This window comes from Macaca fascicularis, chromosome 6 (assembly GCF_037993035.2).
Source record: "Macaca fascicularis isolate 582-1 chromosome 6, T2T-MFA8v1.1".
In the NCBI taxonomy this organism is placed as follows: Eukaryota; Metazoa; Chordata; class Mammalia; order Primates; family Cercopithecidae; genus Macaca; species Macaca fascicularis.
Window position 1 is genome coordinate 82,139,296 of NC_088380.1, and position 13,696 is coordinate 82,152,991.

The following is a 13,696-nucleotide window of genomic DNA, read 5'->3' on the forward strand; positions in this document are numbered from 1 at the left end:
AATCGTGATTCTCATGTTATATGTCATGGAAACTCCATAAATTGTTTTTACTTGTTTACCTAAACCACTAAATTATAAAGAGGTAAAATTAAAGGTAAATTTAAAAACCACTAAATTATAAAGAGGTAAAATTTAAAAATTACCTAAACCACTAAATTATAAAGATAGCTCTGTCTGTCTATCTGAAACTAAGAGTATCCAGTCTTTAAAATGAGTAGCTATTTAAAACATAGCTCTCTTTTTAGAGTGGAGCAAAGCAGAGTAATTAAATATTCCAGCTTTATAGGAAGCGCAATTCTGGCATAAACTACATTACTTAGCATACACATTGCTCTATATAAAACCATGTATTAATACATTGAGTAAGTCAATCTGATAGTACTTCAGTATAGTTTTTCAGTGATTCCAGATTTACTAAAACTCCCGAACATCATTATTGCCATACCTAAAAATGTCAAGCACTAATACTAGGCTACTAGTGACACCCTAGAATTATGCCACAAAATATTTTCAGTATCTTTGGGCTTGAGGTTAAAAAAAATTTCAGTATTTATAATTAAGTGTGAGATAAGCATATAAAGACTTTTATAATAATCCCATTAAGTATGAAATCTTACTGATTGATAGATTAAAGTATAGTCAGAGTTATATATTAAATGCCTGAAAGATTAAATTTGTTCAAACATTACTTTTGAAGGAATACAAAAGAAAAAATATATATATAAAATCATGACCTACCTATTGCTACGAAGTAAACGCACTAGTGATTTAGAAATTATGCCAGCTTCAGATTTTGGTGATATGTGCCAATACAGCTGAGCAACTGCCATAACCACCTACAAGATAAAGCATAAAAATAACAGGAACTATGAACACCAGAGCACTCTACAACTTCAAAATCCATTCCTACACATTATTTCCTCTAAGTCCCAAATATTCCTGGGATGTCAAATGGAATGTTACTCTTTCTAGTGAGTTGAAGAAGTGTCCCCCACCCCCAGTGCCCAATTCTATCCTCAGAATCTGATCTTATTTGGAAGTGGGATCTCTGCAGAAATTATTAATGTAAGAACTGAAATGAGATCATGCTGGTTAAGAGCCCTAAATTGAATGAAAGTGTCCTTATAAGGGGAAAAAAAAGGACAAAAAGAGACACAGTGAAGGCCATGTGAAGATGGAGATAATTAGTGTGATACATCCATAAGCCAAGCAATGCCACAGATTGCTGGCAATCACCAGAAGCTAGGAAAGAGATGGTTTCTCCCTCAGAGTGCACAGAAGTAACCAATACTGATTATACCTTGATTTCAGACTTCTGGCTTCCTGAAATGTGACAGAATAAGTTTATGTTGTTTTAATCCACTCAGGTTGTGGCAATATGTATGGCAGTGCTATGAAATGAATACATCATCAGAAAAAAAAAAAGAGACATTGAATGAACTGCTCAAAGTGTAACAGCTAGTATGTGGCAAAGCTCAAGACACTCGAAATTCCATGCTCCTCGGCTGCTGCTCTGAGACTGGGGCTTTTTAAGAATTGTAAGCATGCCTTTCTAAATGAAGCCAGGACAACAGTAACAAGTAGGCTGAAATAAAGAAAACTCAGCACATTTAAGTTACAATGAAAGAAACTCCATTAAAACAAATACATCTACAGCAGTAGCATTTAAAATAATCTTGTTTTTAAAAACACAGAACCTTAAAACTGGCTTTTGGTTAAAAGCCATTACAAGGGTGATTCGAAGACTGGGCACAGCAACTCACGCCTGTACTCCCACCCCTTTGGGAGGCCGAGACAGGTGGATCACTTGTGGTCAGGTGTGAAACCATCCTGGCCAACATGGTGAAACCCCATCTCTACTAAAAATACAAAAATTAGGTAAGTGTGGTGGTACACGCCTGTAATCTCAGCTACTTGGGAGGCTGAGACAAGAGAATCGTTTGAACCCAGGAGGTAGAAGTTGCAGCGAGCTGAGATCATGCCACTAAACTCCAGCCTGGGCAACAGAGTGAGACACTATCTCAATAAAACAAAACAAACAAAGGGTGATTAGAATTTCTTTGTCTCAAAACAGAAGAGTACTGCTTCCCCTAAGTGCCTCTACACTCAGATTCAGAGTGACAACTGTAGAGATATAGCTACAGATGTTACCAATGCTGCCTTTGGCTCAAAGGACACACTAATATTAATTTAACTCTGCCTGGTCTATGAAGTTTGAACAAATATATAGCAAAAGTTCTATTAATATATATGCCTAAATAGTATACAGCACAGGAGAATGTTTGAGGTTAAAAAAAGTTTCTTCTAAAACTAAAGAACTGTTTTTAAAAATACAGTATACAGGATCCTAAATTTACTGTTTGCCATTTCTTGTACTTTCTTACAAGTTTGATTTATAGCTTTAAGACATTAGTTGAGAATTTTAAAAATGCAAGAATATCTCATTCCTTCCCTTGTGAACTGCAAATATAAGTTAGCTACAAAATAAACTCTACCGAATTTTAAATCTTATAAAATAAAACAACCTCAATTAATGACTGATCTAATTCAAGATTAAATTCTAGTCTTTAAAATTCTAGCTGCCACTTGGCATGCCATCTGTTCTAATATATTAGGGTAGTCCAAAATCCGAAAGGACTAAATGAGCCTCTTTTTCCTCAGTATTTAGAAATCCAACAGTTTACAGTCTCTTTGATACCCAGAATTTAAAATGTATAGGGTAATTTGTAAACACCATGAAGAAAGTTTCCAAAGCTTCAAAATCAAAAAAGACTAAAAATATACAACCTTATAGGCCTTCTACAGTTACATCATGCCTGTTCATAATAAAGTGCATCCTATAAACACTTTTCTACTCTTAACCATTCATGCCGCTGTCACCTTATTTAGACTGTTAGAATAGCCTCCTAACATTCCGCTTTCAGTATCTATCTCCAGTACAAACTACATAGCAATGATGTATTAAATTTCCTGAAAGAAATTCTCAAAGTCTCTCCATAAACTTAAGTATGAAGTTTAAAAAAAATCTATCCACAATTCTTCAAAAGTTAGCCTTTACTCATATTTAGCAGCATCCCAAAACAAGGCACCAAAATATACTGACACAAAAAGTAAACCACCTCTATTTGGTACACCATCAAGTAAGCAGGGAACCCAAACAAACTGGGACAAAAAGTACAAACTGCTACTATTTGTTTCACTATTTGAGAACGTTTTTGATCCATAAGTATTTGAACTATAAAATCAGTTTCTAAGACGTAGTTAAATGAATAGTGAGTCACTCATAAAGTAGAGTTTAAGATGGCAAATTACAGCTACCTAACTAGCATCTGGCTAAGCTGAGCACATTAAAATATAAGTATATTTTATAACATCCATGAAATAATATTTTTGTTATGACTGGGCATGATTACTGAATAATGATTTGGAAACTAAACTATTAGGTATTAGACAAAAATTGTTGCTGATAACTAGGATACACAAAGCTATAAGCTCTAAATTCTCAAGAATCAGAAAAAATAATGCAAATTCCACATATTTGAAGTTTTTACTCACTGAACAGAACAACTCATTAAGAACATTTTCTCAATTAAAATCTTTAAGAACATGTTTAACTTAAATCTGTCAAGCCTTGGATATAACTGCCAGTTAACAGGAAACACAGAATATAAAAGAAATGACACTATAAAAGATGCAACCATCCCATTCCAGTAGGTATAGTAAAAACAAAAACAAAAACAAAATCAAAAAACAAAATAAAAAGAAGCAGCAGCAATCAGACAAACCCAGAAGGACATTCTGCAGGACTAGAGAGGCTTTAAAAGACGCAATGCATTAGATAATAGTTCAGATAAATTATCCAAAAAGAATAATTTAAGATCAATTGGTATTAAATGAAATGAAATTTTATTGAAATAAAAAGTGGAGAGGACTGAATAGAGAAATAACGGTTAGAAAATGTTATGTACAGTATGATTTTTATCTTGGTTAAAATATATATATGTATGTGTAATGATGAATATATGTATACTTATGCAGATTAAAAAGATCTGGAAGAAAATACACTAAGACATAAGTGATTTCTGAGTGTTGAGAATGTGATGTTTTAATTTTCTTTTTAGTTTTGCTAGTCTGTATTTTCTAATTTTTGTATTGTGCACATGTATTCTTCTAAAATACAAATGGTTATATAAACAAAAAGGTGTCGAACAAACAAAGAAAACCTTATGACCCAAATAAAGATGATTTTTAATTACGATTACTACCAATTTACATTTATAATATGTGAGGCATTACCTTTGTTAGTCTCTTAAAAATTCTATCAGACAAACAGTAAGGACTGAAACCAGATCAAGTACCCTCAATCACAATGGAATAACTGACAAATATACATAGTCCTTACATAAGAACTAATACAATCCAACCAACTGAGAAACAACTTAGAAATATCTTAAGAAAAGCAATTAACAAAACCACTAAAAAGTAAATGAAGTCCAATAGGCCAAACCAGGTATTCTCATCAAAAGCTAACTCTGCATACCTGGAAACATGGAAGGCTGAAATATATTTAGGTATTACTTCCCAGACATTAGGTCTCTAAATCTATAGCTTACATTCCACACTGTATTTCCAACTATCCATTACATGTCATTTGGTGTGTAAACAAACAAATGTTCCATTAGCACACACAGACTCACTTACTAAATTGAGGTATTTTTAATTGCTGTTTTTTAAAAACCAGTGAATTATTTCTTATAAGGATTTTAACATACCGCAGCATTCCTGCTCTGAAGCAAAGGCTTTGTATTTCTAATTAAGAGTCTATGATCTGGATCCATAGTATATGGCTTCTTCCTTTTGTCAGTCTTTTCCTTCTGATCATCATCAGATTCATAGAAATTCTTTTCATTGTCTTCTAATTCATCACCCTACAATGAAAGAAATCCAATTCCAAGATTACTTTAGACCTTGAACAATCCACATATTATATAGTCAAAGAAAACTTTCTTTTAAACATCTACAATAACATTTTACTGTAGAATACTTCTGTTTAGGCAATTTAAAAATATTACACAACCTATATCGAATAAAGGCCTTGATTTTTCTCATATTTTATAACAAGTTACTATGCTATAGATGATGTGCTTCTATTGTATTACAAAGTAAAATTTTGACTATTAAATCCCCATAGAAATACCTATAGCCCTTCAAAAGGAACACATGACCGTTAGATTTTAACAAGGCCTATAATACTACCGAAAACCTGAAAACTATTTCCATAAATTGTCAGCCACTCTATAACTAGATCAAAGAGCCAAAAAAAAGAGGAGCATTGTTTGAATAGTAACATAAAAGAAATCACAGTAAAGTTTGACAAGTAAAAACTAGTGTTATTAATTAGGTCCCTGAGTTGTCAAGAAAATGTCTCAGTTTGAGATTTATAAATATCCACAGGAGTTGATTCTAGGTTTTTGTTTTGAATTCTTTATCTCTGCCAATAAAATATGCCTACAGGCATTTAGTCCCCAAAACAAACAAACAAAAAAACCACACAAACACAATAATAGCCACATACATCCAATTTAACTACTGTTTAGAGGTAACTTCCAATACCAAGTATCTGAAACACACTTTCTGCTTCCAGGAAGATGGAGTAGATGTACTTTTCCCCAACTCTCTCACTAAGTAGGTCTAGAAAAGCAGAACACTACATGTAAAATACATATTAAAAAAACATAAGAAGACTTTGAAAGGCAAAAAGAAGGAGAACTGGATAGGAACCTCAAGATCCAAAGAAAGACAGACCAGTTGAGTTCCCTGGGTTTTCATTTTATTTCATATACCCAAACTCAGTGCAGAAGCTGGTAACAAATGCAGATGAAAGAAACCCCCAGAACTGCTCTCTCTAGCCAAAGGACCAGGAAAGGGGCAGTCTAGCAAGACATAAAACTTCTAGAAGTAACTACTCAAGTGCAGCCGAACACCAGATAAAAATTATGGCCCTACCCCCATCCCCACCAGTAAAGGCTGAGATGGTGATCCTAGACTTCTACCCTTTTTAGGCTGCAATGAGATGCCCCAACCACCTCACTGGGTGGTCTCAGAAAAGGCAAAGATGGGACTGAGATTTTCATCTCTACCAAGAGGTAACAAGGATTCTGATATTGTGTGTGAAGACCAAGTGAGGAGCTTGGACTTCTAAGCCCATCCATTAGTGACAAGCTGACCTTATTCCTCCTCACTGTCATGATGTCAGAGGAGGCCTAGCGCATAGTTAGGACTTGCAGCACCACACCTAGTAGTAACCAAAGTCAGCCCCACCCACACCTTGGTGATTGTCAGGGAAGGACACACGGAGAACAGTACCTTGTATCCCTGCTAGCCAGACAGCTATCAGAGAAAGACGGTTGGGGAGCCAGAAATCCCACACTCACCTATCGTAACAATAAGCACGATCCCTCTGAGGTGTCAGTGGAGGATGAGCAGGGAATGTGGACCTCTGCTATGATCCGGCAGTAATGAGACAGCACCCCTCTCTTTCCACCACCCTTCCTTGCTAGAGTGGTATCAAACAAAGCCAGTTAACCTGAAGGTTTAAATAAAATCCAGTCTCAAAGTATCCAAAATGTCCAAGTTTCAATTAAAAAATCACTCATCATTCCAAGAGACAGGAAGATCTCAAACTGAATAAAAATAGATAACTAGCAGACACCAACACCAAGATAACAGAGATATTGGAATGATCTGATTATTTTTTTAAAAAATCATTAAAAAACGCTTCAATGAGCAATTGAGAACATCCTGGTAACAGATACAGAAATAGAAGGTTTTAGCAAAGAATTATAAAATCTAGATTGGGCCCACGCCTGTCATCCCAGCACTCTGGGAGGCCAAGGCAGGCAGATCACCTGAGGTCAGGAGTTAGAGACCAGCCTGGCCAACATGGTGAAACCCCATCTCTACTAAAAATACAAAAATTAGCCAGGCGTGGTGGTGGATGACTGTAATCCCAGCTACTCAGGAGGCTGAGGCTGGAGAATCACTTGAACCCTGGGAGGCGGAGGTTGCAGTGAGTACAGATCACACCACTGCACTCCAGCCTGGGCAACAGAGCGAGACTCTGTTTCAAAAAAAAAAAAAATATATATATATATAAAGTCTAAAGAAAGAAATAGAAGATAAAGAGACCAAATAAAAAATGTTACGACTGGCAAATACCAGAACCAAAACTAAAAACTTAATGAATGGGATCAAAAGCAGAGGAGGGGGACAAAAGAAATAATCAGTAAACTGGAACACAGAACAACAAGATTTACCCAATCTGAACAACAAAGATAAAATAGACTAGGGACAAAAAAAATCAAAACTAAAAAACAGAGTCTCAGGGACCGGTAAAACCACAATAAAAGACCTAACATTCCTTTCGTCTATTAATCAATCCTGGAAGGAGAGGAGACAGAGGCAAGAGCTGAAAGAGAACTCAAAGAAACAATGACTGCAAACTTTTTCAATTTGGCAAATAAAACTACAAATTGAGGAAGCTGAGTAAACCCAATCCTAAACCGGATTGAACCCAAAGAAATCCAAAACCTCTGAAAACTAAAGACAAAGAAAAAACAAATCTTGAAAGCAGCATAGGAGAAATGAAACCTTACCAGTAACAGAAAAACCAAGTCTAATGACAGCAGATTTCTCATCAAAAACCATGGAGGACAGAACACAGTAGACCAACTGATGGAGAGGAACCATCAACAGAGAATCTTATATCTAGCAAAAATATATTTCAAGAATGTAGGGGGAGAAAATCAAGACATTTTCAGATAAAAGAGAACTAGAGTATTTGTCATCAGCAGACCTATCCTGAAAGAATGGCTAAAGGAAGCTCTTTAGACAGAAAGGAAATGATAAAAGATGGAATCTTCAAACATCAAGAAGAAAGAAAGAATATGGCAAGGAAAAATATGAGTAAATATAACAGTTTTTCCTTCTCCTCTGAGTCTTTTAAATTATATTCGATGGTTGAGGAAAAGTTATAACACTGATATGGTTCTAAATGCATGTAAAGGACATACCTAACAAAACTATTTATAAAGTGAAGAGAAAAAAGAGATGAAAGGGAGGTAAGTGGTTAAAAAGTTTGCCCCTTGAAGTGTAACATGAGGACACCAGTAGACTGATGGTAAGATAAGTTATGCATGTATAATGTAATACCTACAGCCACCACTAAAAAAGCTATACATAGAGATATATTCGTGCTTTGGTAGAAAGATTACTGAAGGCCAAGGTAGAAAGATTACTGAAGGCCAGGAGTTCTAGACCAGCCTGGGCAAGAGCAAAACCTTGTTTCTACTACAAATAAAAAAATTTTTAAAAACTCAGCCATTCATGGGGGTATGTACCCATCGTCTTAGCTGCTCAGGAGGCTGAGGTGGGAGGATCGCTGGAGCCCAAGAGTTTGAGGCTTCAATGAGCCATGATCAAGGCACTGTGCTCCAGCCTGCGTGACAGAGTGAGACCCTGTCTCTAAAAAATTTCAAAAAATATAGGTTTTAATTAATAAAAAAAGAGATATATTCAAATTAACTGTAGATAAGCAAAGATGGAATTCTAAAAAATGTTGAAATAACCCACAATAAGAGAAATGAAGACTAGAGAGAACAAAAAACAAAAAATTAAATGGGAAGCTTAAGCCTTAAAAATAAATAGATTAAATGTAAATCAGTATGCCAATTAAAAGACAAAGGCTGTCAAAGTAGATTAAAACACCCATGACTCAACGATATGCTGCCTATAAGAAATTCACTATAAACATAAAGATAATGGCAGGTTAAAAGTAAAAGGATGAAAAAATATATAACATGCTAATATTAATCAAGGGAAAGCACAATGACTATATTAATATGAGATAAAGTACACTTCAGAGCAAAGAACATTACAACAGAGAAGGACATTATAGAATGACAAAATGGATAATCTAAAATGAAGGTTATATACCATATAATTCCATTTATATAACATTCTTGAAATAACAAAATTATGGAAACAGAAAGATTAGTGTTTGCCAGGGGTTAAGGGTTGGGAGTAGGGTTAAGCATCTGGAAGAAAGTCGGTTTGGCTATAAAACGGCAACATGAAGACTCCCTGTGATAGAAATGTTCTCAGTTTTGACTGTATCAATGTCAATATCCTGGTTGTAATACTGTATTAGAGTTTTGCAAGATATTACCATTGGGGAAAATTGAGTAAAGGTTATACAAGATCTCTCTCAATTATGTCTTACAATTTCATGTGACTCTAAATTATCTTTTAAAAAACATTTAATTGAATAAAACTAAGGAGATAAAAATCAGTAAGTCACTTAAAAGCAATTTGTCATATTTATGCATTGTTAAACATAACAACAAAGAAAATTATCTAAAATGTTTAAGGTTAATATCACTTAAGTATTTTTCCTTTGCTACGTGCCTACAGATTTTACACAATCTTTCCTTAAATCTTGACATAAATATTACTGGAAAACACCTTTCATCAAAAGTACAACTTTTAGGTCTCCCAGAACAGAAATAATATTAGCACAGACAAAAAAATCTTACAAAATTATTCAGAGAAAATTCACAAAATTTATACCCTTTGAAAACAAAAGTATCTGTACTAATACTCATCTTCAAAATTAAACTGGAAATCATAACATTATCACCTTCCTTTGAATGCAGAATTCAAAACAAACAAAACTAGTTGTCTTTTAGTGCTTAATAAAAGGACTATAAGTGAGATAAACTTTTATATCAAAGCTGGACTTGAGTGACTGTTCCTTTACGGAGCTCCAGGCTAAAGCAGTTCTGTTAAGTACATTAGTAAACCAATAAAACACAAGTAATTAAATGCTCTAAGCATAAGCACTCACCTATAATCTTAAGTCATGGTTAATTAAGCAAATGTTCAAACTCTACCTGAAAGTGATACATAATGAAAGTGCTGTATTAACAGACATAGCACTATTACTAACAAATAAAATCATCAAAATGTACATAAAAAGCTGCATTTTATAACCATCTACTCATTCTATTTCTTCCTCATTGTTAATTAACATACTTTATAAGAGTTCAATTACATTATTTTAATGAAAGATACATATGCATTGCTTATTTTGCTGTACAAATGTTTAAGATTATGGCAGTATATTATAATAGTAAAACTACAAACCACTGCTCAAGGAAACCAAAGAGAACACAAGCAGATGGAAAAATATTCCATGCTCATAGATAGGAAGTATCAATATCATGAAAATGGCCATACTGCCCAAAGCAATTTATAGATTCAATGCTATTCCCATTAAACTACCATTGACATTCTTCACAGAACTAGAAAAAAACTATTTCAAAATTCATATGGAACCAAAAGCAGCTCACATAGCCAAGGCAACCTAAGCAAAAAGAACAAAGCTGGAGGCATCTCACGCTACGTGACTTCAGACTATACTACAAGGCCACAGTAACCAAAACAGCATGGTACTGGTACAAAAACAGTCACATAGACCAATGGAACAGAATAAAGAACTCAGAAATAAAACCACACTTCTACAACCATCTGATCTTCAACAAATCTGACAAAAACAAGCAATGGGGAAAGGATTCCCTATTTAACAAGTGGTACTAGGAGAACTGGCTAGCCATATGTGAAAAATTGAAACTGGATCCCTTCCTTATACCTTATACAAAAATTAACTCAAGATGGATTAAAGACTTAAATATAAAACCCAAAACTATAAAAACCCTAGAAGAGAATCTAGGCAATACCATTCAGGACATCGGCACGGGCAAAGACTTTATGATGAAATCGCCAAAAGCAACTGCAACAAAAGAAAAATTGACAAATGGGATCTAATTAAACTAAAGAGCTTCTGCACAGCAAACAAAACTATCATCAGAGCAAACAGACAACCTACAGAATGGGAGAAAATTTTTACAATCTGTCCATCTGACAAAGGGCTAATATCCAGAATCTACAAGAAACTTAAGCAAATTTACAAGAAACAAACAACCCCATTAAAAAGTGGGCAAATGATAAGAACAGACACTTCTCAAAAAAAGACATACACGTGGCCAACAAACATATGAAAAGTAGCTCAACATTGCTGATCATTAGAGAAATGCAAATCAAAACCACAATGAGATACCATTTCATACCACTCAGAATGGCAATTACTAAACACTCAAAAAACAACAGATGCTGGCAAGGCTGTGGAGAAATAGGAATGCTTTTACACTGTTGGTGGGAACGTAAATTAGTACAATCATTGTTGAAGATAATGTGCTGATTCCTCAAAGATTTATAACCGGAAATACCATGTGACCCAGCAATCCCATTATTGGGTATATACCCAAAAGAATATAAATCATTCCATTATAAAGATACATGCACGCATATGTTCATTACAGCACTATCCACAATAGCAAAGACACGGAATCTACCCAAATGCTCATCAATGATAGACTACATAAAGAAAATGTGGTGCATATACACCATGGAATACTATGCGGCCACAAAAAGGAATGAGATCATGTCCTTTGCAGGGACATGGATGAAGCTGAAAGCCATTATTCTCAGCAAACTAATGCAGGAACAAAAAAACCAAACACCGCATGTTCTCACTTATAAGTGAGAACTGAACAATGTGAACACATGGACACAGGGAGGGGAACAACACTTACTGGGGCCTGTCAGGGGAGGGTTAGTAGGGAGAACATTAGGGAAAAGAGCTAAAGGATGCTGGGCTTAATACCTGGGTGATGTATTGATAGGTGCAGCAAACCACCATGGCACACGTTTACCTATGTAATAAACCTGCACATCCTGCACATGTACCCTGTAACTTAAAAAATAATAATAAAATTATTTAAAAAAAATTTTTAAAGACTCATGTAAATGTTTCTATAGTGTCATCTATGAACATACCATCATATAGGTTTTTGAGTTCACTTCCATAAGAAACATATTTTTATATGGTTTGATTTTAATATGCATTTATAAAAATATGAACACTTTACAGAGGATTACTTGCATTACTGTATTTCTTCAATATGTACTTAATTCAAAGGATGGCATTTGTAATGACTATAATTAAAGGACGATGAATCATTATCTTATTAAAATTTAGTAATGTTTCATAACATATATGGTTCATAATTGATGCAACTGCTTCCCACTGATAAATTTTTTTATAGTTTTAAAAAATTATGCAGCCAGGCATGGTGGCTCACACCTATAATCCCAGCACTTTGGGAGGCCAAGGCAGGCAGATCACCTGAGGTCAGGAGTTTGAGACCAACCTGGCCAACATGGTGGAACCCCATCTCTACTTAAAATACAAAAATTAGCCAGGCGTGGTGGCTCATGCCTGTAGTCCAAGATACTTGGAAGGCTGAGGCAGGAGAATCACTTGAACCCGGGACACAGAGGTTGTAGTGAGCCAAGATCATGCCACTGCACTCCAGACTGGATGACAGAGCAAGACTCTGTCTCAAATAAAATAAAATAAAAATTATGCAAACATTAATAAAATAGTAATAATAAAAAGATTTCAAAAGAGTAATTTTCATTAGGATCTTTTCCACATGATTCAATGATCTTATATTGCTACTAACAAAACTTCTACAAATTAACATACAATATTACAGAAATTGTAATTTCCTAAAATAAAAGGGATTATTTGAAATAAAGTTTTTATAATGGGATTATGAGCTAACAAACATGAAGAACATGTTGCTTATAGCTAAAATAGTTCATGTCAATTATCATTTAAAAACATGCCCCTCAGAAGAAATTCTCTTATACTTTTTTATGAAATTTCAGTTTGGTTCCACTGCCATGAGAACATCATGACACAGCTTCTTAGATCCGGCTCTCCTGGTTACTAGCTATAGGCATGTACCAACCGCATAATTCTCTAAGTTGGAACCAAGCAGAGAAAAAATGGACAAGTGAAGGGTGGACGTTTTTATGAGGTTAATGAAATGAAGGAGATGAGGCTTTCTTGGAGGATGAGAATGAATCTCCAACAACATATTTGCATCTGTGTTACTGTGGACTATGTGTCTCAGGTTTTTAATGAATCAGAACAGACATTAGTCCAAACAGAATGGATGCTAGATACATACACAGTATATGGGTATATCTGGACACACCAGTTCAATATAAGTGCTGGCTCTATGACCGTGACAAATCACTCAACCTTTCCTTGTCTTGATTTTTTTCCTTGTCTTGGTTTACTCATCTATAAAAGCAGTATCTATATCATTAAAGTGTTTATAAAGATTGAATCAGTTTATTGAACATTATACAAGCACTTAGTGCCTGATACGAATTAAAGTACACAAACAGTGGCTATTGCCACCGCTTCTATTATTAAGAAACTGTCTTTCTAGAAGCTATGTAATTGAAACTATTACTACGCCTCAAATTCAATATCCCTAGATGCCAAATAAGAAAAAAAGTTTCCCCCCTAAAATTATCCCTCAGAAAGAAGTTGCCTCATACTTGAGGATTTACAAATGTATTATGAGGCTCTTACACAACTGCTTCATTTTGAACCATAACGTATTGTTTGGGGAACTCATTACACTGAAACAACTTCAATCAATGCTAGTTATGGATGCTTAAAAGGAGCTACAGATCACAGTGATAAAAGACGTCATTT

At 34.7% G+C, this 13,696-nt stretch overlaps 1 protein-coding gene across 5 annotated transcripts in view; it reads right to left on the reverse strand.

Annotated features, from left to right (window-relative positions):
• AP3B1 (adaptor related protein complex 3 subunit beta 1) overlaps positions 1–13,696 on the reverse strand; it is a 297,879-nt gene that overhangs the window by 173,578 nt on the left and 110,605 nt on the right. For all 5 annotated transcript variants that reach the window (XM_073993667.1, XM_045393910.2, XM_045393911.3 and 2 more), the window contains 2 exons: positions 4,773–4,928; positions 739–836 (listed from right to left, as the gene is read on the reverse strand). In XM_073993667.1, the coding sequence (XP_073849768.1) occupies positions 739–836; positions 4,773–4,928 (254 nt within the window). The remainder of the gene's footprint in view (positions 1–738; positions 837–4,772; positions 4,929–13,696) is intronic.